Source organism: Eulemur rufifrons, chromosome 12 (assembly GCF_041146395.1).
Source record: "Eulemur rufifrons isolate Redbay chromosome 12, OSU_ERuf_1, whole genome shotgun sequence".
Classification (NCBI taxonomy): domain Eukaryota; kingdom Metazoa; phylum Chordata; class Mammalia; order Primates; family Lemuridae; genus Eulemur; species Eulemur rufifrons.
In genome coordinates, this window is record NC_090994.1 from 2946277 (window position 1) to 2970775 (window position 24499).

The 24499-nt window shown below is 38.5% G+C and overlaps 2 protein-coding genes and 1 pseudogene across 2 annotated transcripts; all 3 read left to right on the top strand.

Annotated features, from left to right (window-relative positions):
• Window positions 1–2900: 2900 nt before the first annotated feature.
• DEFB130B (defensin beta 130B) lies at window positions 2901–8188 on the top strand. The gene is made up of 2 exons (XM_069484784.1): window positions 2901–2958; window positions 8007–8188. Exons 1-2 carry the CDS (start codon window positions 2901–2903, stop codon window positions 8186–8188), a joined length of 240 nt encoding a protein of 79 aa, XP_069340885.1.
• Window positions 8189–12041: 3853 nt separating this feature from the next.
• On the top strand, window positions 12042–12149 carry LOC138393837 (U4 spliceosomal RNA; annotated as a pseudogene).
• A 10614-nt stretch (window positions 12150–22763) lies between these two features.
• On the top strand, window positions 22764–24217 carry DEFB134 (defensin beta 134). Its single transcript, XM_069485037.1, has 2 exons — window positions 22764–22821; window positions 24075–24217. Exons 1-2 carry the CDS (start codon window positions 22764–22766, stop codon window positions 24215–24217), a joined length of 201 nt encoding a protein of 66 aa, XP_069341138.1.
• Window positions 24218–24499: the final 282 nt, after the last annotated feature.

A 24499-nucleotide genomic window follows, 5' to 3' on the forward strand; every position in this document is an offset into this window, starting at 1 on the left:
AAGCTTTCTAATTTGATCAGGTACCATGTATCTATTTTTGTTGTCACTGTGATTGCTTTTGGGGTCTTCTTCATAAATTCTTTGCCTAGGCTGATATCTAGAAGAGTTTTTTCAATATTTTCTTCTAGAATTCTTATAGTTTCATGTCTTAGGTTTAAGTCTGTTATCCATTGTGAATTAATTTTTGTGAGTGGTGGGAGGTGTTGATGCTGTTTCTGTCTTCTACATGGGGCTATCCAATTTTCCCAGCACCATTTATTGAATAGGGATCCTTTTCCCCAATGTATGTTTTTGTCTGCTTTGTCAAAGATCAGATAGCAATATGAGGATGGTTTTATATCTGGGTTCTCTGTTCTGATCCACAGGTCTATGTCTGTTTTTGTGCCAGTACCATGCTGTTTTGGTTACTATAGCCTTGTAGTATAGCTTGAAGTCTAGTAAAGTGATACCTCCTGATTTGCTCTTATTACTTAACATTGTTTTGGCTATTCAGGGTCTTTTCTGGTTCCATATGAAGCACAGAACTATTTTTCCTAGATCTGCAAAAAATGATGGTGATATTTTCATGGGGGTTGCATTGAATCTGTAAATCACTTTGGGTAATATAGACATTGTTGATTCTGCCAATCCATGAGCACGATATGTTTTTCCATTTGTTCACATCCTCTGCAACTTCTTTCCTTGGTATTTTGTAGTTTACCCTACAGAGGTCTTTCACATCCTTAGTTAAATATATTCCTAGATATTTTATTTTCTTTGTTGCTATTATGAAAGGTATTGAGTCTTTAATTTGATTCTGAGCTTGACTGTTGCTGGCATACATGAATACTACTGATTTGTGCACATTGATTTTGTAGCATGAGACTTTGCTGAATTTGTTTATCCCTTCCAGGGAACTCTTGTCAGAATCTTTGGAGTTTTATAGATATAAGATCATATCATCAGAAAGAGTAATAGTTTGACCTCTTCTTTCCCCATTTGGACATTTTTGATTTCCTGCTCTTGTCTGATTTGCTCTGGCTAGGACTTCCAGCAAAATGTTGAATAGAAGTGGTGATAGTGGGCAACCCTGTCTCGGACTGCAAGCTAGTACAACCTCTAGGGAAAATAGTATGAAGATACCTCAAAGTACTAAAAGAGGACCTACCATTTGATCCAGCAATCTCACTATTGGGTATTTACCCAAAGGAAAAAAAAGTCATCTTATCAAAAAGACATGCACTTGAATGTTTATTGTAGCACAATTAACATGCAAAGATGTAGAAATAACTCAAGTACCCATCAATAATGGATTAATAAAATGGGTATATGTACAGTATGGAGTACTATTGAGCCATAAAAAAATGGTGAATCTTTTGCATGTTACCTTTTGTAACAACCTGGATAGAACTGGAGACCATTCTTCTAAGCGAAGTATTGCAAGAATGGAAAAACAAGTATCGCATGTACTCACTATTAAATTGGAATGAATCAATCAACACCCATGTGCACATATGATAATAAAACTCAGTGAAGACCAAGCAGGGGGGAAGGGGGAGGAGGGGATGGGCAATTTCACACCTAATGGGTACTATGCACGCTACCTTGGTGATGGGCACACTTATAGCATTGAGCAAATCATGTAACCAAAACATGTGTACCCCTGTAATGTTCTGAAATTAAGAAATAAAAATGTATGTATAATTTTTCAAGAAAGGATATCACTCTGACACATTTGAAAGTTTACAAATTAAAAAATATATCAATTCAGGGAAATATGCCATTAAGCAATTGATCTGTAGGTAAATGAGTTTTAGGTAAATTTGAATTATGGTCAACTGATTCTTGATAAATGGTACACTCCTAGGCTCTCAATACTTTGTTGATGTATGGTGGGATGGGGTAAAAGGTTAGGGAATCTCTTTTTTTTTTTTTTTTTTTTTGAGACAGAGTCTCACTCTGTTGCCCAGGCTAGAGTGAGTGCCGTGGCATCAGCCTAGCTCACAGCAACCTCAAACTCCTTAGCTCAAGCGATCCTACTGTCTCAGCCTCCAGAGTAGCTGGGACTACAGGCATGCGCCACCATGCCCGGCTAATTTTTTCTATATATATTTTTAGCTGTCCATATAATTTCTTTCTATTTTTAGTAGAGGTGGGGTCTCGCTCTTGCTCAGGCTGGTCTCGAACTCCTGAGCTCAAACGATCCGCCCACCTCGGCCTCCCAGAGTGCTAGGATTACAGGCGTGAGCCACCACGCCCGGCCGGGAATCTCTTTAATAGGGTCTTTTAACAAGACATGGTTATTGAGGACATAATGTGCACTTTTCACTGTCTTTGACCTTATAGCTCTCCTGATCTCACTACCCTTCTTATGTGAGATAGTTATAGAGGATCAATAGCAGATGAGAAAATAATAGTTTTCAGCGTTAACTAAGTGTATCCACCTTTCAGATGCCAATAAGAACATTGTACACACATGACAGAAGTTTCTCTTTTAAGGAATAACTTAATGAAAAATACTCTTTTACAAATGGATCTTAGGCAATTGTCCCTATTGTGGAAAAGAATATTTTGTGGAAGAGTTTCCTTGTCAGTCAGAGGACTTGGGGTGATAGGGACCTTACATACTCACATGACCTTACTCCTTGACCCCCTTTAAAAGAAGATTGGCTAAAGTATTAACCTCTGGTCAAATTGAGAACGCATAAAAAAAACTGTTAGCCATGTGGTTTCCTATGATTAGGTTAATTTGTCACCAAATTTAGAGACTCCATGGTTTGGAAATATTCCAGTGGAAGCTGTTTTATTTCCTTATTTGTTAAGCTTCACTGACCAAGAGGAACCTCAGGCCCCCAGAAGCAAATAAAAGGCCCCATGTTTCACCATCCCTGCTCACTCATCTCTCTACCAGGCACTCAACCATGAGACTCCATTCCCTCCTTTCTGTTTTCCTCCTCTTTGTGACTATAATATCAGAAGGTAAGACTGGGAATGATCGTACAGGTAGGTTTCTTAGGAGGCCCTATTAGGATGTTCAGTTATATTGTGGCCATCCTAATGGAGACTCCAATGCACATCCTTAGGGATTCAGAAGTCCACCATGATCATCTCCTTTGGAATTGATGAGGTCAAAATTGAGAAGCAGGGCTAGCAGTTCTATCAACAGAAAATGGGATCTAAGGCCTCCATAATTAGAAAATGGGGCCCAATTAAAGAGATAGAGGTGTAAGGGTTTTGAAATGTGACTTAAACCTTAGTAAATAAAGCAAATAGCTATCAGGGCCCCACTCTCCAATAAAGAGAGTGAGGATGCCAGCCATTAGTTCAGACTTGGGTAGAGAATGCAAGTGATACAGAATCTATTGGTGAGGAATATTTGTAAATGGTAGAAGTTAGGTAAATAAGACAGAGCTCAGCAAGAAAGGATTGCATCAAGTTATAACAGAGCAACAGAAACTTGGGAGCAGAGGAATTTGGAAAAAGTATAAACAGTGGTATGAAGAAGCTTCACTGGCAAAATTTTAGGCATAAGAAAAATAATATAGGAAGCATTTTAACAATCTTAGTTGCATCCTTATGGTCCATGATTCAGAGGTTTGAATACCAAAATGTAGAATCAAAGTGAAAAGAGAATATAGTCATATTCAGATTGTTTCATCCAGATCCTGGAAAGATCTGATGAAATTCTTCTCTCCATTGATAATGTCCATATCCCTCAAAATAATGTCAGTGATCACTGAACATAGATTTCTTCCTCGGTTCATCTCTGACATTCTTTTACATACAAAGTTACTCAACTATTTAACTGTTGCCCAATCTGTGGACATCTCAGAATCTACCTGACATATGGTTGTCTCCTCCTGAAGGAGTTCATGTAATTAATTCTCATTTGGTTCTAAGCTTCAGTCAGAAGACACACCTGAAGTGAGACACATGTGTAGTGACATATAATGTAAAATTATATGATGCTAATAATTTAAAATTATACAGCAATTGAATGGTCAGTTTTTTCACTGCAGATAATAGAACCCACCATGTCCACATAAAGAATATGATTTTACTAAGGTCACACAGGTAGTGGCAACACTGCAGCTAGAACCAGGTATCTTTAATCAGGGTCAATATTGTTTTCATCAATCCACAGGTGTGGGTATGCACATAAAAATGGTAACCCTGATTTTTGTCAGACATTCTGTCTCAAAATCTCCTAGTTAGATATGGAGTAAAGTAAGAAATGCTCTGTGAAATAAGCCAATCACAGAAGACAAAAACTGTATGGTTTCACCTATACGAGTTACCTAACATAGTCAAAGTCATACAAACAGATAGTAGAATGGTTGTTTCCAGGGGCTGTGAGTAGGAGGAAAAGGGCAGTTGCTGTTCAATGGGTATAAGTTTCAGTTACACAAGATGAAGAGATCAACTCACTGTATAGCATTGTGTCTGTAGCACTTCAAAATTTTTTAAAAAGATAGACCTCATGTTAAGTGCTCTTACCACAATAAAATAAAGAAAAGGTGAAGAACAGGAGGTTATTGGAGGTTGGAAGCAGAGTTATTCTTCCCACAAATATGACAAGAATCTTTCAGAGGCCAGCCTTTCAAGTCCTGACATCTCCTTCCTCCAGGACAGGCAAGATCATCCCTCCTTTGTTCCTCCCAAATCAATAGTACCTGGAGGATGGATTGTAAAAAGCTCCTATAATTCTATACAGGAGGGAATTACTTTCAAAAGCCCAGGTGTCTTGTGATCAGAGGATATTAAAGCCACGTGAAAAGGTCAGAATGCCTTACTTTTGCATATTGAGTTGTTCTTATACATATTATGAAATTAGATCCAGAACGCTCTTTGGGTAAAAGAAAAGGAATTTCTTTGTTAACAGCTGTATGTTGTCTCTTAGTACTAGATAGTTAATTGCCAACCTATCTGCACAATTTAATACTAGTAGAATCCTCAAAACCCTGATTTTAATCCCTGCTATGACCTTGGGGTGTTTAGAACCTATCAGTTGTCTGAAATCAATCTGATAATCTTAGAAACTTTTTAAATGCTGTATGAATTTTAGTTCACAAAATTTCTTTTGAGGAGAATTGAGTGGCTAGATCATAGTTTTATTAAAGACATTTATCAAAAATATATAATCAGGTGAAAAAAAATCACTGTTTTCATGAAGAAAATTTCCCCAAAGAAACTATGTAACTGAAAATATTGATTTATTAACCTAGACTCTAAGATGTTAAATAATACTTGAATATATATCTTCATATATCCTTACATTTCTCCAAAAAAGAATCTGTGGTATCCTAGAAAAGATTGGAAACATTTATATATATTTATATATACATACATGCACACATATACATGCTGACAATATAGGCATAAATATGGGATAAAATGGCATAAATCTTCAATTGATTCATTAGCCCCCTGAGAATTAGGACAATGATAGCATTCTTCTAACAGTAACTTTGGGTAGACTTTGGACATCATAACATTTAAACAGATCACATTGGACAGGTCCAAAAGACAGCTTGGGCCGGGCGCGGTGGCTCACGCCTGTAATCCTAGCACTCTGGGAGGCCGAGGCGGGTGGATCGCTCGAGGTCAGGAGTTCAAGACCAAAAGACAACTTGAAGTCTACCTTATGTATAGAAAAGAAAACTACCATTTTATTTTTTGATCGATAAAATTCCAAGAAGAGCCTATTCCATCCAAATTCTATCTATTACCATCACCGGAAACATTGAGAAGTTAATAACTCAATGAGTTCTAATACTAAGGAAGTCATGTCCTTTTAAAGATTAGATGAATATATTCCTATAAGGTCTTTTATTTTAGTGTGATTTTACGTTCTTCTCACTTCATCCACAGAAATTTATGTTAGACTATGAATTGAGCATCTACATTGTTTCTTTTTTCAGCAACAATTATTAAATATGTATCCTTTCTCCAAATCCCCTGTGATATAACCATTATGACATATTAATATCATGTAAATTCTGAAGTGTATTAGAGAGCCATTCTCTTTTATTGCTCTAGATATGTATTCTTTTACCAGTAAGTCTAAAAATAAATGCCAATAAATGGGAAGAAGTGCCATTCTTCATAAGCCAGGCAATTTTAATATTATCTTCTTGACTTGAACTACTGCACTGGGCATGAAGCTAATGTTACAATCATTGGTGAAACAGAGATTATAACTCTTGGCTTCCTGCTCAGAGAATATCTCCTTAAATTAAGCTTCATTTAGCAGGAAGCACAGCCCTGGTGGGATGAATTGTCCCATTCCTTTTGATTGATGCAAGAAGCATCTTCCAAGCAGAGAAAACAGCACTATCCTAGACTAGTACCAGGAGGCTGAACTTTACAGTGTAGTGGGTTATGATTCTCTACCCTGCAGGGAGAGAGGTTGGCTCTCTTGGTTTCGGTTGAAGACTCACACATTCCACCTCGCTCTGCATAGGATGCCTCTAAGTTCATATACAGAGGCCTCCTTGACACCATACTCTTGCCACTTTCTGTGTCTCTCCCAATACTGATAACCTTTGATTTTAGACTCATTTAAAAACCTGACAATCTTACCAGATGTTATACTAAATGCGTAGATGAAGTTATTAGAGGAAAAATCAACAGCTGGAAGCAGGACTGCTACGCTGCTGGGTGTGAAGCCTGTGCTCTGTGTAGACAGTGAAGCTGGGCCACTGCCTTCCACAAATGGCTGGGGAGATTTCAGTTCTCTCCCTGAAAGACAGCCACTTTCTCTTCCAGAATAGTCTTGGCAAAGCAGAGGTAGTATTACAAGATATCCTCCATCTCCTCCATTGTACTGTTTTCTTGCTACACAAAGACCCTGAGTTTATGCACTGCCAGCTGGATAGCAGAGTGTAATACCAGTTTGAACCTTCCAACAAGGGTAGGACACAGTCTTGCACAGGTTGTGAGCACTACTCAGTTCCAAAACACTGTATTGGTTTATCTGGCTAAGGATATTTTTCTACAGAGTGGAGAAACAATGAGAGCTTAGTTTAAATACAAAGTGATTATAACAACAACAAAAAAGATTCAGAGCCACAAAAGCATCAAACTGTGAGTCAAGCTGTAGAAGTTGGGCAGCAACAAATGCCAGTCAGGGTTAGTATCTTACAGGATGGTAAAAACAAAGTGACACACAGGGGGTGTTAATAGGATGGTGAGGAACGAAAATCTATTAACGAACATAAGCAGAAATGTCTCTGTGATGTAATGCCGACTGTAATTCACTGTGGAAAGAATGAACCTTGGTTGGTGTGGAGAAGGCAAGAGGAAAAGTACTGAGCATAAAGGAAACTACTGTATTGGAGCACACACTTAGCCACGTGCATCTCAGCAGCCAAACAAATTAAGAAAACATATGGATCCACTTAAGAGAAGATACCTGTCAGCTCTGAGAGGAATTCTCTTCCTGTATCTATATATAAGGAGCATGGAACAACATAGGAAGGGTATTTCTTACATAGTCCTGAAGTGGGGAAATTAGTTAAGATAAAAACTGAAGGCTTGGTAGACTTTCTGAAAAAGGAGATGAAGATGAGAACATGTACCATATGATACGGATGATGTAAGCACAGATGGGAAGGTGGAAGAATAGGTACTTCCCTTGAAACAAAGCTTCTTAGTGGGGGCATTGTTGACATTTGGTGCAGGGCAGTCCATCAGGTGGAAAATTTAGCAATGCGGTGCCTCACTCACTAAATACCAAAGACACCTTCCCCAGTCGTGGTGGCAACAACAGTCACACACATTTTAAAATATACTGCTCCAGATGAGAAAAAGCTCTCTAAAGGCTTTTAGAAATCAGCCTGTCCCCTCCAAGATGTGTATAGTCCATTCTCTTGGCCCCCTTCCCTAAAAAATGCACAACTTTTGTCTAAGTGTCTGATAATATCTGTTCCATTCCAAAACCATCCTTCTGGGGGTTTATTGCTTTATGTACATTTCCAATAATTTGATGGTGAATTGATTATGTTGTCAAATCTCTTCCTGTACAGGAAAGACTGGCGTTATTCCAGGGCTAAAACAGTGTGTTATTTTGAAAGGAGTGTGCAAAGATGGAGGATGTACCAGCCTGGATGATACCATTGGTGTATGTAATTATGAAAAAAAATGTTGTAGAAGGTGGTGGGTATTGAATCCTTATCCAACACCGGTTCCCAAAGGAAAGTCTCCTTAGAGGGGAGCAAACTGTAAGCACTTCGAATTCCAGAATGGATGGATACATTTTGCAGGCACCTGTTTAACCCAACTTGTTCTTCTCCCTTGATTGGAAATAAATGTTGTTCTAATTCCACATGTACTGATCCCTGGGGCATTCTACAAGAATAAACTAAATAATAGAGGAATCTCATACCCTAGAGGTATTTATACAAAATATGATTTTCTAAGAAAAAAGATAAAGTTTAAACTTTCAAATAAGTGTACACAATAGCAGTAAGTAGTGTGTGATTATATGATTATTTGGAACATCAACACTCTTCTTCATCTGGTTCTGAAAAAATATGTCATTTTTGTTACTAATAGAGACCTACTTGGAGAATATGGGTTAAAATCTGTTAATCATGTGGCCTCGCTAACATTGCACTTGAGAATTAGGCACACTACTGACCCCGTCATTCGGACACGGAATTTAAGTAGTTCTCCCTTCCTCCGCACCTTGCTCCTCTAGAAGTAGAATACCTGCTTTCTACAAGTAGAATCGCCAGGGGGAGCTAGAGAGCTAAGTAGTTAACTCAGCATGCCCAATTAACTCTTTCCAAAATCACCATCTAATAACTTGACTTTCTGGGGCTAAGAAAATTAAAGGGCAAGAAAGCATCAGTGAACTGTGGAACCACTTTAAGCAGCTTAATATATGTGTATTTGAAGTCCTGAAAGAGAAGGGGCAGAGAAGAAAATATATTTGAAGAAATAATAGCCAAAAAAAATCCGAATATAATTTTAAAATAAATGCACAGATCTAGTGAACTTTAAGTAGAAAAATCATGAAAAAAACTACATCAAATCACATCTCATATACTTTTGTAAGGTTTTTATATTACATGTAAAGGATTATAATACCCAGTAATAAACTGTGATAAATTAAAGAGGAATACTGTGAATGCTAAAGTAATCGTGAAAATAACATAACAAAGAGTTGTATCCAACAACCAAAAAACGAGATAAAATGAAATCATCAAGACTACCTAATAAATCCTAGCACTCTGGGAGGCTGATGTGGGCGGATTGCTTGAGCTCAGGAGTTTAAGACCAGCCTGAGCAAGAGCAATACCCCATCTCTACTAAAAGTAGGAAAAATTAGCTGGGCATGGTAGTGCACGCCTGTAGTCACAGCTACTAGGGAGGCTGAGGTAGGAGGATTGCTTAAACTCAGGAGTTTGAGGTTGCTGTGAGCTAGGCTGATGCCATGGTACTCTAGCCCGGGTGATGGAGCAAGACTCTGTCTCAAAAAAATAAATAAATAAAAAGAAGAAAAAGGAAACAAAGAACAGATAGGATAGGAGATCAGTAAGATGGCTGAATAGGGGGTCCCCAGATCTCATCCTCCTATAGAAAACTGATTTGGCAACCATCCATAGAAAGAAATGTTTTTGTGGGAACTTTAGTACCCAGTTAGGAGGTTATGACACTCCACTAGAGCCCAAGATCAAGGAAAGTTGCTTTGAGAAAGCAGGTCTATGCCCCTGGTAGCTGGTCAGCCAATCACAAACTTGACTGTGAACACAGAAACAGCACCATCCATTCACCCACTTCAGCCCTGCTTATACATGGTCCCAGATGTGGCCCCACATGCCCAGGAACCATGAGGGAACCACACTTGCCTTGGCCCCCAGTAACAGGTCCACCAACCACAAACTTAATTATGGACCTAGAGACAACCCCAACTGATCATGGACCCAGGTCCAGCCCAGCTCACCCACAGGGCTGGCTCTAGACCTGCTGGTTTGTGGACTAGGAGGTAGGCCCAACTATTTACAGTATATACTCCAAACACATCCACCCACAAAAATAGTTCCAGCTCCACTTACTCATGGACCCAGTGGCCCCACACAAAAATCTCAGCAGTAGGCCTACCCTATGACACCACCAGCTAGTTATTCTTCAGACCATGCCAGGCAATCAGCCAAGAATCTCTGACTGGGCTGACTGATGAAGGTCTATACCTGCTGAAATCAGTCTGGAAAGACTGGAAGACTCGACTGCTCCTTCAAATGCACAGACACCAGTGCAAGGTTACAGGGATTATGAAGAATCAGGCAAATGTGACACCACCCAAAAAACTAATAAAGCATCAATAATAGACTCTAAAGAAATAACAATTCATGAACTGCTTGACAAAGAATTCAAAATAATCATCTTGAAAAAGCTCAGTGACTATAAGAGAATAAAAGTTGACAACTAAACAAAAAAAATCAGGAAAATAATTCATGAACAAAAAAGTTCAATAAAGTCATAGAAACCATAAAATAAGAAGCACAGAGAAATCTTAAAGCTGAAAAATACATTGACTAAACTGAAAAATTCAACAGAAAATTTCAATAGCAGACTTGAGCAAGCAGAAGAAAGAACCAGTGAACTCAAAGACATGACATTTGAAATTTCAGTTAGAGGGGGAAAAAAGAAAAAAGAATGAAAAAGGATGAAGAAATCCTACAAGAGTTATGAGACACCATCAAGTAAACAAGTATAGGCATATAGGAGTCCCAAAGGAACAGAGAAACAGAATAATTGGAGAAATAGTAACTGAAAACTTGCCAAACCTAGGAAGAGAAATGGAATACCAGATTCATGAAGCCTACAACAAATTTCCCAGCTCTGTGTATGCCCCTGACCCATGAGCTGCAACCATTCAAAGAATACCCACGCTCCAGATGCTGGCTCTGTTTTGTACTGTACCTGCTCACACCTCAGAAACCAGACCTACTGCGCTAGTGAACTAGCTGGTACCCTAGGCCCTGGAGCCAAGATCTTTCTCCACGTATCCATACTTCAAGCACCAGCTCAGTCACCATAGACAGCTAGTCCCCACCAAACTCCAGAGCAACTGTAATTCTGTGCAAATTCATGCTCCTGACCCCAGCTCCCTGACTCTTCACAAGCATGTGCACCTTGCATACTGTTACCAACGCAACAGCAGGAATGACTGCATCCCAGGCACCATTGCCATTACTGTCCCAGACCCCACAGCCATAGTCATTCCATATGTACTCATGCCTCAGTCATCAGCTCTATGCATACTCCACAGGTGCCACTCATGAGACACTAGTGCTAATGCCACTGTGAGCAGGCAAGCAAGCTAGACTCAGTGAGTGCAAAGAGGGGTACTTTCAGATACAACTTTCATGGTGGGAGGAAAAGGCATTGAGAGGACCTTAGCAGCCAGCCATCACCACTGAAGACCAAAAATACTTGCTACCATTGCCAACATCCACAGTGTTGGCTACTGAGGATCCCTGAATTTTTTATCAACATCAACCTCAGCTGACAGAGATGCATAGACATTACAAGCTGTAATATTACACAATGTAATACTATTCGTCCTTTTTTTAAAAAAGGAAATTTTGTCTTTGTGAAAAAATAGATTAACCGGGATGACATAATACTAAGAGAATAAACAAGGTACAGAAAGACAAATACTGTGTAAACTCACTTATATGTAAAATTCAAAAATAGATGAACTGATAGAAGCAGAGAGTAGAATGGTGGTCCAGGGTATGGGAGTGAGGGGTAGAGGGGAGATGTTGTTCAAAATCAAAGAATACAAATTTCAGCTTCCAGGAGGACTACGTTTAGAAGATGTATTTTACAACATGGTGACTATAGTCAGTAACAATGTATTGTATACTGAAAAATTGCTAAGAGGGTGGATTTTAAATGTTTTCATCACAAAAAAAAATACGTATGAGCAACAGATATGTTAATTAGCTTGATTTAGCCATTTCACAATGTATACATATATCAAAACATCATGTTATACACCATAAATATATGCAACTTTAATTTGTAAATTAAAATAAACATAAATATTTAGCTTTGTGCAGTGGCAGTATCGTAGCCAATGAGGTTTATCTGAGGCGTGATTATTGCTAATTGAAAACCTTTCCCAATGACAAAAAAAAAGAAAAATATATAAATAAATAAATAAACAAAATCTTCCTATAATGCTGAAATAATCAAAACAGTGTGATACTGGCATAAGGACTGAAATATAAACCAAGGAAACAGAATAGAAAGCACAGAAATAAACTTTTGTATTTATGATCAGTCAAATGTTGACCGATGTGCTATACAGAAAAATGTATTAGTGATTTAGCAAAAGTAAATTCACTAGAAAGATGAGGGAAGATGTCAGCAACCTGTGGGGTAAGAAGTGAATAAAAGACAAAGAAATAGAAATAGAGTGTGCAGACCATTATTTTCCTGAGAGAAAAGGGGAAAAGTTAGAGTATTAGGTCAAAAGCAAACTAAATACAACGGAGGCAATTTTGTGTTTTGTTTTTGAAGTACAGGGACGTAAATATATTCATAGACTGAAAGAAAAGAAACAATGAATTCAGAAAGGTTTCAGGAACAAGAAGCTAAAGAGATAATTAATGCAGCAAGGACTCCAAAGCTTTCAATACTGCCGAGTACGGGGAAGGAAGGTAAACTATGAATACTTGATTATAAATTATTTATTGAATATCGAGTGCCTTCTGGAGAGCTATGTCCAATAAAGCCCAATAATTTCTAGGTCAAATTTCCTATCTAATGATAAATTACCTCCTTTCTTCTTCTGCTGTGACAACTTGTACTTGATAGCTATCTAATTTTCTTCTCTGTGTCCTTTTAAGGACAGGCATTGTCAAAGCACCTTATCTTTCGTTGCTGAGGCCCTGCACAATCTGGTCATAAGCTCGCTTTCAGCTCTCATCTGGTCCTCACCAGCCCACCCCCAGGAGGCAATGAACCTTCCTGGGACCCTTCCTTTGATGTCCCTAACTTCCAGCACTTGAGTCACACACTGTTCTTGGGTTTCCTGGGCAGCATTCCAAGTCTGCCTCTTGGCTCCAAATGTATCAAGCGGGGAAACAAATATTCATAGAAAATATCAAAGAGTCACTGAAAATTATGCCCTTAGTGTTCCAGAAAGGACTTCAATTACTTGTTCTCATAAATTGTATTGTTTTGCAACGTAAACTGTACTTTAGCCTTTCCTCCCGATCAAGAAGACAAGAGCTCCCAGATACACGAGAAAAATCGTGAATTTGTAATCAGAGATGCTAAAGATCCTAGGTCATTCTGGTTTCAGTAAATGAAACAGTTATCAATAACCAGCACACACCCTAATGACCCTAAGATATCCCTTTGAGTTTCTAGGGTGCTGGGAGAGGCTTGTGCCCAGGTGTCACTGCCCCAGCAACCCAAGAGGAGGAGATCCTGAATCCAGGCTTAGGCAAGGCCATCCCCAAGGCTTTCCTTCCCCTCACTGGCCCTCCTTAGACTTGTGAAGACTTGTGGAGTTTGCCTCTTCCAGGACCTCCAATAAAGGTACCACAGCCTCCATCAGTCCTCCATCCCCGATTAAACTGAAGATGTCATTTTCAAAATCTCATTGCCTAGGGAGGACCTTAAACAATGCAACAACCTATTCTATTCACTGAGATTCTGAAGGAGAACCCAGAGGAAGCCATGACAGAAAGGAGGCTTCCTTCTTGGTACTAAGAAAAGTTACTTAATCTGGAGTAATACCATCTAGAAAGTTATGCCGATCAGAAACGTGCATGTGCTTTGCAGGTTCTAAAGTTGATATCCTTCCTCATACCTCCTGTAAGCATTCCCTAGGCCACCCAAACTGCTGTGGGTTCCTTCATGTTCATTTCCTTGGTGTCTAAGGGGTAATTTGTGCCTTTGTCAGATATATGCTCATGTTACATTGCCACTGTTTGTTACATATTATTTATCTTCCTAAGTGTACTATAGATTCTCTAAGTCCCACCCGCCTTTCTCTGATTCCTCTCACATTACATATAACTATGCAGTGCAAACAATTTGTGTTAAGTTGGGTTTTAAATATAAAAATTTGGGCCAGGCATGAGGGTTCATGACTGCAATGCTAGCACTGTGGGAGGATCTCTTGAGCCCAGGATTTCAAGATCAGACTGGGCAACATAATGAGACCCTATCTCTGCAAGAAGTAAAAAAATTAGCCGGTCATGGTGATCCACACCTGTATCCCAACTACTCAGGAGGCTGAGGCAGGAGAATTTCTTGATCCCAGGAATTCAAGGCTACAGTGAGCTATGATCATACCACTGTACTTTAGCCTAGGGTGACAGAGTGAGACCCTGTCTCAAAAAATTAAATATAAAAGAATAAAAATAAATAAAAAGTAGTTGATCTCATTCAGTTGATTACACAGAGAGATAATCAAGGTAAAGCTTTTGTATATCTCAGTAGCCTATGTATGGTTTCAAATCTAATCTCATTGCTTAAGTATGCTAACATACATTCCCAAAAATATTAATAAACAGGTATGCTCTTGCATCAAGTGCTTTTCTTCCTATCATCAGGTAAATAAATGAATATTTTCCTATGTAAATGTTACCTTAACTTTTACAGTTTCTCCAGGAACCATAAGAGAATGTTGATTTTTCAAAGAATATCTGTTCTGCCTTTACTATAGAGAATCCTTCTAAGTTCTGTGCATTCTACTGTTTTTGCCCACACCCTGTCAGCACTTGATAAATGTATTTTGAATGACTAATAGTCATGTCCATTGTATTCTGTCTCCTGATATAAAATCTCATTGAAACACAGAAATGTTCTTGCTACTGAAAGGTTCAATAATCATGCAGCAACTCACCTCTTGATGACTAAACACATAAAGAAGTTCTCTCCATCCCAGCTACTGATTTTCCCTGACTTCCCTATCCAACCATGAGGGTCTTGCTTTTTATCCTTGGAGTCCTTGCATTGTTGTCCATAACTCCTCCAGGTAAGACAGAAACCTTTCATTCCAGAGTTATAAAAATATAAATGAAAGGAAATACGAGGTCTTCCAAGAGGTTGAAAATAAATTAGACAAAGGCAGATTTTACTATCCCATGAAGGCTGCTCAGAGGATTGGAGAGTTGATACCAAGGACATCAATAAGGTGGTTCCCTTTCATGACTTAACCTGTTGTGAACTTTAACTTGAGAGTTGTGCTGGATCAAAAGCTGGCAGGAGGACGCACACAGAACACGGACATTTGGGGAATGAGAAAAGTGGAATGTGAGTGATGACTAGAAGGGCTGGGGGTGAACAGGTGAGTGCTTCGTCACAGCATTGCCCTAGACCCACCAAATTACACCAGGGCTAAAGGAGAGAATTTGTTTCTGTGTCAGCAAGGAAAACCTTCCCAGAAGTTCTCCAGAAGAGGTTTACATACACACCCCAAAACTTAATCCCTGACAAAGAATTGAAGAAGACTATTATTGCCTTAGACTAGTGCAGATTTATGTGCAGGGTATCTAGAAGGGTAGACAACCAAATTAGGACTTGGGCAGCAAGAATGAATGTTTATCGGCTAAGCATGTATATCTATATGTACACTGTTCTTTAGTTTTGTCACATAGCTTTAAACTTTGTATAAGTGTAACTACATAGTATGTATTCTTTGTATCTGGCTTATTTTACTTCATATTACATTTATAAAATGTATCTATGTAGCGGTGTGCAACTGTAGTTCATTAATTTTTAATACTATATGGTGTTCCATCATAGTATGCCACAATTTATTTATCCATGTTACTGTAAATAAACATTTAGGTTATTTTCAAGTTTTGCCTGCTACAAATGCTATCACTGCTATAAATTTTTTAAATGATTCTTCTTGCCCATGTGCACACCTTTTTAATGGGTATAGACTTAGAATTTAAACTGTTTGCCACAGGGTACATATTTTTTCAACTTTAGGAAATAATGCCAAAGAATTTCCTGATTATTTGAGCAAATTTATGCTGCTCCAGTGTAGAAGAGCTCTTATTGGGCCACATCCTCATTAACAGTTTACGTTGTCAGGCTATGAAATTTTATTCTTCCAGCAGATGTGTGGTGGTACTCACTGTAGTTTAAATTTGAAGTCCTAAATTACCTATAAAATGGAGGGTAATTTTATTTGCTTATTGGCAATTTTGATATCATTTCTTGAAGTACCTGTTCAAATATTTTGCCCAGTATCCATTGAGTTATTTGTAATATTCTCATTATGTATATATGTATATTCATTCATATTTACTGGATGCAAGCACTTTATTACATATCTTGAAAATACTTTCTCCCACTCTATGGCTTGCCTTTTTACCCCATTTGTTATACCTTTTTATGAACATTAATGTTAATATTAGTGTAATCTTAATATAAATGTAGTCCAATTTATCAGAATTCTTTTTAATTTAGCGCTTTTAATTTTTTATCTCTTTAAGAAAATCTTTCTCTACCTAAAGGTCATAAAGATATTCTTCAATATTGTCTTCTAGTAGCTTCATTTTTTTACTTGTCATATTTAGATGACAAATCTCCAACTTTTATTGATTTTTTAAAAATAGGGATCGATGTTTGTTATTTGTTTTTCCCATATGGGTAGCCAATTTTCCTAGCATACTCAATTAAAAATATATATACTTTTAAATGACTTATAGTGACATCTTTGTTTAAATCTATTGTCAATATATGACTGTCTGTTCTGGCCTATCTATTTTATTGATCTATTTGTCTCTCTTTGCACAAGTAGTTCACTATCCTAATTACTGACAATCTGTGATGACTTTATAACTGATAGAGTAAGATATCTACATTTTTCTTTTCTTAAGATTATCTTAAATACTCTTATCTCTTTGAATTTCCATATAAAGCTTAGAATCAACTAGTCAAGTACAGACACACACACAAACACAATAATACAATAATACAATACAATAATACTAGGGCACATCAATTCCCCACTTTCAGCAACGGACAAATCACCCAGAGAGAATATCAATAGGGAAAATATTGGACTGAACTATGCTTTATACCAAATGGTTCTAACAGACATGCACAGAACATTCCAACCAACAGCAGCATGATATATATTTTTCTCAGGTGCACATAAATATCCCCCAGGATAGATCATATGTTAGGCCACAAGACAAATCTTAACACACTTAAGAAGACTGAAATTACATCATGCATCTTTCCCAATCACAGTGGTGTGATAGTAGAAATGAATAACACAAGAAATTTCAGAAAATTCACAAATATGTAAAAATTAAACAACAAATAGGTCAAAGAGAAATTAAAATGGAAATTTAAAAATATTCTGATACAAACAGAAATGCAACATACCAAAACTTATGATATGCAGCAAAAATAGTGCCAGGGGAAGTTTACGGTAATAAATGCCTATATTTAAAAAATAAAAAAAAAATTTATATAAATAACCTAATGTTACACCTCAAGAAACTAGAAAAAAAAAAAAAGAAAGAAAAAACCAAGCCCAAAGTTAGTGTGAGAAAAGAAATAATAAAGATCAGAGCAGAAATAAATGACAAAGACTGACAAAAAAGAAAACAACAATAAAACTCAGAGTTGGTTGTTTTAAAAGATAAACAAAGTCAATATAACTTCAGTTAGAATAATTAGGTAAAAAAGAGAGAAGACCCAAATAAGTAAAATCAGACATGAAAGAGGAGACAGTACCATGACACCACAGAAATACAAAAGATCATGAGGGGTTACTATAAATAATGATACACCAACAAATTGGATAACTTAGAAGAAATGGATAAATTTCTAGTAACATACAACCCCTCAATATTGAATCATGAAGAAATGGGGCAAAGGGATAGGGGGAAATGCCTGTTGACCAAAAAGAGAGAGAACTAGAAACCAAAATGGGATATTATGGCTTATAGGATCCTCTGTGTATCCCAGTAACTTCTTCAGGAAAGGAGACACGGCCTTGAACTGAATACACTGGAAAGCTGGAACCAAGACCCAACTCCCTCTGACCCCTTCTCACTCTCAATTAATGACATTTATTTTATTTCACCAAGAAAATAGAAGCAACCAAAGATAACTTCTTCATTTTTCCATCACCGTATCGCTTCACCTAATTTTATCTTTACCTTTCTCTTCACTCTCTGATGTAAGGTTAACCCCTCCACTTGTACACTGGATTCCACCCCCACTCACTTTTGGAAGAATTTCACTCCAGAAATTAAACATTCTTTCTTGCATCATGAACCCCCATCCCAACTGGATCACTCATTTTAGGCAGAAATAGGCAATAATAGTTCTCATTAAAAACTCTGTTCCTTCCCAGCTACTGCCCATTTATCTGCTCTGTGTACAGAAAAAATTTTCATTTGTCTGTATTTAATATCTCTACTTTCTCTCCCGCATTGTTTTTTGTTGTTGTTTCTTTTTTTTGGGGGGGGGGGCGAACTATCGCTGTTATTTTTAATTTATTATGAAATGTTTTAGACATTAAAAAATAAGTAACATTGTATAATATAATTTGTCTTCTCTTTTCAAAGGCAGAAGCGCACATTTTAATGCCGCCTGTCCTCCAGGACGCCATGCTTGTAGAATGAAGTGCAATACCAATGAATATTCAGTTAGATACTGCGATGATTGCCGCATCTGCTGCAGAATGAAGAGTGTGGAAAATAAGAAAAACTATAAGTGGTGAAAAGTCTAACTCTATCTTCTTCGGACTTCAGAAGAAAAAAAAAAACTAAAAATGTCTTAAACTCTCTTGTCTAAGAACAATTAATATGATGGATGAAAGAAAATTCATAACAAATGCATGTTTAGATGGTCAGGTTATAATAAACATTAATTTTATAAATGCTTACACTCTACTTTCATGTGCGCATTTTTACACATTTTCACTTCTTTAGTTTACTTCCACAACCACATTGTTGTTTCACCTGGAGTACTACATCCCAGCCCCACCACTTAGTAACGGTTTGACCTTGGGCAAGTTATTTATTCTCTCTCTATCCCAGTTTCCTTATCTATAAAATGGGATAACAATAGTATCTACATTGTGGTATTGTGAGGATTAGATGAGTTAGTATATGTAACGTTCTTAGACAGCACTTGACCCTATTGTAAGCACTCTGTAAATGTTAGCCATAACTTCACGGAGCCAGAGAACTTGTTCCACCCTATTGCTTTTTGAAATTTATTGAATCATTCCTTGGGTTCTAAGATATAGTTTATATATTTGTTAAAATTTCACGTGGTTTTGAAAATAAGGTATATTTCTGTGCTTAGGAGATATACAATTTTATATAAACACAATCTATTACGAGAACATTATCCTACTCCAGTAATCTAAGACTGGAACACCAGTAGTGAGGTCTGAAAAGAAAGAAGAGATGCAGGGTGGATTTCAGAAGTAGGATTTCAGAAGATGTATTGGCCATTCGATATACTGAGGGGGCATGAAAGACGGTGCTGAGATTTCCAACCTGAAAAAGAGATAGCTTTAGTTTATCTCAGTAAACTAGAGAGGCCAGAAGAGAAAGTTAGGTTGAGAGTGGGAGGAGAATCAGTAAAGAGATGTATCATGTGAGAGATATGAGTATCAGTTCACTAGGCACATTTACAAAAGTATAACTTTATTTTTCTATAAATTGATAGTTCCTATTATGAACCTTATTCCTCTTGGTCACAGAAACTTAAACTTAGCCAGTCCAGAGTTCATCACATCTTCTCCAAGTTACTTTAAAGCTCGGAGGAGTTAAGCAGTGAGGAGGTATCTGGAAGAGCATGGATTATATTCACATTACTAAAACATCCTCATTTTCACCTGGCCTTCAGTCACTAGCCTAGGTACAGCTGCTGAATTGCCTCCCATGCTTACTTTTAATAAAATTTTTAAAACTCTTTGGGTGAGGCTCCTTCTTTGGTGCACTGGACGGTTCTGCTACTCATGCATCATTCTAGGTCATCAGATGGGAATATTCATGGCTTTCGCCACTTTCATGCTGCTCTGAGCCACAGTTAGTTCTGCTGCCCCCTTTCCATGCTGGGGAAACACAGGTGCCCTGCGCTCTTAGATTCTACCCAGAGCTTCTGTCCCCCAGTACCACTCCCATTTTCCTCCCATTATCTGAATCCCAGGATTGCAGATAAAAAAAAATAGTGACCCATCACCATATAAGCTGTCCTCTGTCCTCCGTCCTTCACCCTGCAATTCTCTCTCTGCCTCTCCTTTATTCAAGACATGGTTTAGGGACTGAACCATGGTCTTAATTCACCTGCATTCTCCAAAATATGTCATAAAATCTGAATACAAGAGTTCCTTCCAGTACTCCGTGAAAACATAGTCTTTGGAAAGGCAGAAGCCGGCTGTTTCCTTCTCTGTTGTTGAGGGCAAGAAGTACACGATGTTTAGAATACAGTAATGATGAACTAAGTTTTTGGACTTTCGAAAACAGGAAAAAAAAAAAAAGAAGATGAAATGTTTTAAAATGTTTTTAAAAGCAATGGAGATCTAAAAAATCAGTGAGAAATTTCCCAAACAAAATCCAGGCGCAGCATAGTTAGCTCCTAGGAGGGCTTCCAGTGATCTCTGTCTCTTGGGATTTATGCCAGTATGTAACCCTCTCCCCTGGAGTGGAGCCCAACACAGTGACTCACGTCTAATGGACAGAGTATAGCGAGAGTGATGGGACGTCATCTTCAAGATTAGATTACAAAAAGACATTGACTTCTGTCATGCTCACCCCTTCTTGCTCTCTTCCATGGCACTGATAGAAGCCAGCTGCCATGCTGTGGTCTGCCGTGTGCAAAGGTAAACTCGGTTGGGATGTGCAGGAGGCCTCCAGCCAACAGTGAGCAAATACAGACCTTAGTCCAATGGCTCACAAAGGACCGAGTCTTGCCAACAAGCATGCGAGTGAGGTTGGAAGCAAATCCTCCCCTGGTCAAGTTTGCAGACGAAATGGAAGACCCAGCCCACATCTTGACTGCAGCCCTGTGAGAGACCTTGAGGCTGAGGCACCCACTTAATCCAGATTCCCTCGACCCCAAAAATCCATGAAATAATAAATGTTTAGTGTTTTAAGCTGCTAAATTTTGGGGCTACCTTGCTACAGAGCAATTGATAGTTAATTCAAAAAGAAGAACAACTCTCAGAGTTAAGCTCTGACATCAAGATGATTTTATTTAGAAGCATTTGCTGGTGGGTGGGGGGAGAGGCAGCTAAGAGGCCAAACTGTACTTTTAGAGAGCAGGGTAGGGAAGGCAGGAGGGCGGGTGTAAAGGGCGAACAGAAGATGTCCAGCACTAAGGATTACAAATGTGACTTACACAGAACTCTTGCCTTGTAAGAGCTCAACTGCTAATGTAAGAAACATGTATAAACAAAGCAGCCCACCAAACAATGTCGTAATTGTAAAAATGAAGTACAAATTGTGCCCTTTATAATGGGCCCCACTTTCCTCGAGATGGTCTGCACATGAGGTCCTTCTGAAAGCCAAGACTCTGAAGTTTTCCTTTTCCTAACTGAAGGAGGCTTTAGCTTGCAAGACCAAAGGCTGACAGTTCCTTCAAAATGAGTGCTTGCATTTAGGTTGCTACTCACTCAGGACCACCTCCAACAGGAGGAAATTTTAGCCAAGAGGGAAATTAGCCAAAAACTGGAAACAATCAAATGTCCCATCACTGGGTGATTGGATAAACACATCGATGTATATCCATACAACAGTTCTCAGTGATGACAAACAATGCACAATTGATACATGTTATAGAATGGATGAATCTCAAATAATTATGCTGAGTGAAAGAAACCCAACAAGAAAGAGTACATAATGTATGATTTCATTCACATAAAATTTCAAGAAAATACAAACTAATCTATAGTGTCCCGCATAAAAAGTGGTTGCCTGGAGAATGCGGGGTGAAGGAGGTGGCTCAGGAGGGAAATATTACAGAAGTCATGAAGAAATGTTGGGCGGGGCATGGATATATTCATTATCTTGAATGTGATGATGGTTTCACAAAACTATACATATGTCAAGATGTATCAAATTGTATGCTTTTAAAATATTTTCTATTGTTTACTGTATGTCATTTATACTTCATTAAAGATGTTTTTACAAAACAGTGACAATTATTTAAGGATGACCTTGATGAAATTTTGTGCATTTAGAATTACTATTTACGAAGAGTTTATAGAGACACTGATATGTAGTATATATCAAGTTACAAAAGAAAGATACCTAATTACAAGGATATTAAGTTTATAACTATGCAAAATGAAATATTAAACAACAAACTAGGCATAGATGAAACTCTAAGAAATGCACACGTTGTCTCTGAGAGAGAAGGTTCAAGTGTAACTTTTCCTTCCTTATCCTTGTTAATATTTTACAAATTTTCTAAAATTAGCATTTTAACTTTTGTTGTAAAATAAAAACTGAACACAATTTAATTTTATTCATTTAAAAGAGAAAAAGCATATGGTTCTCAGGGCTCCATGAATACTTTTGGAAAGCCCAGGTCAGGGAGCAGCGCCTTTGTGGATGGAAAAGGCTGTCAAACAGGAAAGGGCTGTCAGGTTTACAGCTGCCTCAGGGGTGTTCAGTGTAGCGTGTCTACCTCAAGCAGGGCTTGCCCCTGACCTGAGAGGTGCACACAGGAGGGTATGCTCAACCTCCCCTGCTGTCTGTTGCCTGGTGGCCAGTCTCAGACCCTGCCAGCAGCCTCCTCAACAGACGCTCCTCCCAGCCATGAAACCTCTCCTGGTTGCGATTGCCTTTCTCTTCCTTTCAGATCCAGTAATGGCAGGTAAATGGGAATCTTCCTGGGGTAGAGATGCTTCATCGGGAATAACAATGCCACTAAACAACCCTATAAATGTACTCCCGCCATGGACCTTTTAATTTGCAAAGTAGAAAAAGCATCCACCAGCTTTGACGTCAGCAAGAGCTAAGCTTGAATCTTGGTTATCCAGCCTGTGAGCTGTACAACTTAGGGCAGAGGCCTGAGCCTCTCTGAGCCTTAGTTGCCTCATTTACAAAATGGAAATAAAGAGTCTTGCAAGGATTAAATGGGATAATGCACAGAACAGGCCTATACATAATGTGAAAAGTACCGGGCTCGTGACAACTGTCATTATATTTTCATTACTAATACCTGTCCTGTTTTGCCACCGTGGTTCTATCTCTAGTTCAAGAACATGTCTGGCTATAATAGTCAAAACCAGCAGATAGGGATAAGACAATTTGCTAAGCTTTCTAATATACCAAATTGCTTACAGTTAATGTATTGTTTACGGAACCCATAGTTACATGAGAAACAGATTTGGACCCGCTTGTTTCAGGGAATTACTGAGCTTTCTGCGATAGGAGAAATGGCTGATCTGATGAGGCAGCAGCCAGGGAGACACGACCGGCCTTGTCCTCTAGCTTGACCATGTTCTTTCTGATTTTCAAAGTCTCATCTTGAATATTCTCTTCATCTGACATTACTGACTGAGTCCCGATGCTCGTGCTGCGTGAGCATAAGCCTCAGGGCTAAGTGAGCCACGTGACCCAAATTTAAGGACGCGCAGGTCCCAGGCCTCTTGAAGCTGTGGATGGGACCAGCTCCCCTGTGGTTTACGGCAAAGCTTTTATGGCCCCCAGACCGTCAGCGACCCCATCTGGTCTACCATATCCCCCTGACTGCCTTATAGTTCCCACAGCATGTCATTTCCATAGGAATTTCTCGTCTCGTTGCATACACCCTTGTATTTCATCTTCCCGAAAGTGTTACAGATTATCCTCTTGGGGTTCCACCTTTATGACCTTGTTTGACTTAAATTACCTCCTAAAGGCCCTTTGCCCAAACATAGTCACACTGAGGTTAGGGTTTCAGCATACAAATTTTGAGGTGACACAATTCAGCCTATAGCACTAGTTCATTTTTTTTTTTTTCAATTACAGAATCCTTCTGACCAAGTCCCCTTGGAATCCAATTGGATAAAAATCGAAGGCCTAGTCATTCGATAGTCAAAAAGGACCTGTAGTGAATTATCTTTCCATTCACTTTCCTCCCAGGTTTAAATCTATTGTCATCAGAAATGTACAAGGAATGCTACCAAGGCGGCATCTGCAGACTTGAGTGCTACGGCAGTGAAATGTTAGTTGCCTACTGCCCGTTTCAGCTGGAGTGCTGCATCACGGGCAATCCTCCACCCTGACTCGAGGGGCTCCTGGGTGCCACCGAGCCTGAAGGCCCTCAACCCTCCCATCTTCCACCAAGCCAGGAATTCAGATCATACGGTGACACTGTGATGTATCCACAACTGTTGGTTTTCAGTATTTTTTATAAGGCACCAGAATCTTACAATCTCAAATTTGAAGAGCTGAGCTGTATGTAGGCTTCTTAAAAAGAGCTAGGCTTTTCATGAAAACAACTTAGAATACATTTTCTCCCTTCAAAATACTATCCAATGCCCTCCTCAGTGCCTATTTCTCCCTCT

What these genes read in the sequence shown, in the direction of transcription:
- DEFB130B (XM_069484784.1), top strand. Translation starts at nt 2,901, where the DNA reads ATGAGACTCCATTCCCTCCTTTCTGTTTTCCTCCTCTTTGTGACTATA. An exon ending in TGTGACTATAATATCAGAAG is followed by an intron (nt 2,959 to 8,006) that starts GTAAGACTGGGA and finishes CTTCCTGTACAG; the next exon opens with GAAAGACTGGCGTTATTCCA.
- DEFB134 (XM_069485037.1), top strand. Translation starts at nt 22,764, where the DNA reads ATGAAACCTCTCCTGGTTGCGATTGCCTTTCTCTTCCTTTCAGATCCA. An exon ending in TTCAGATCCAGTAATGGCAG is followed by an intron (nt 22,822 to 24,074) that starts GTAAATGGGAAT and finishes CTTTCCTCCCAG; the next exon opens with GTTTAAATCTATTGTCATCA.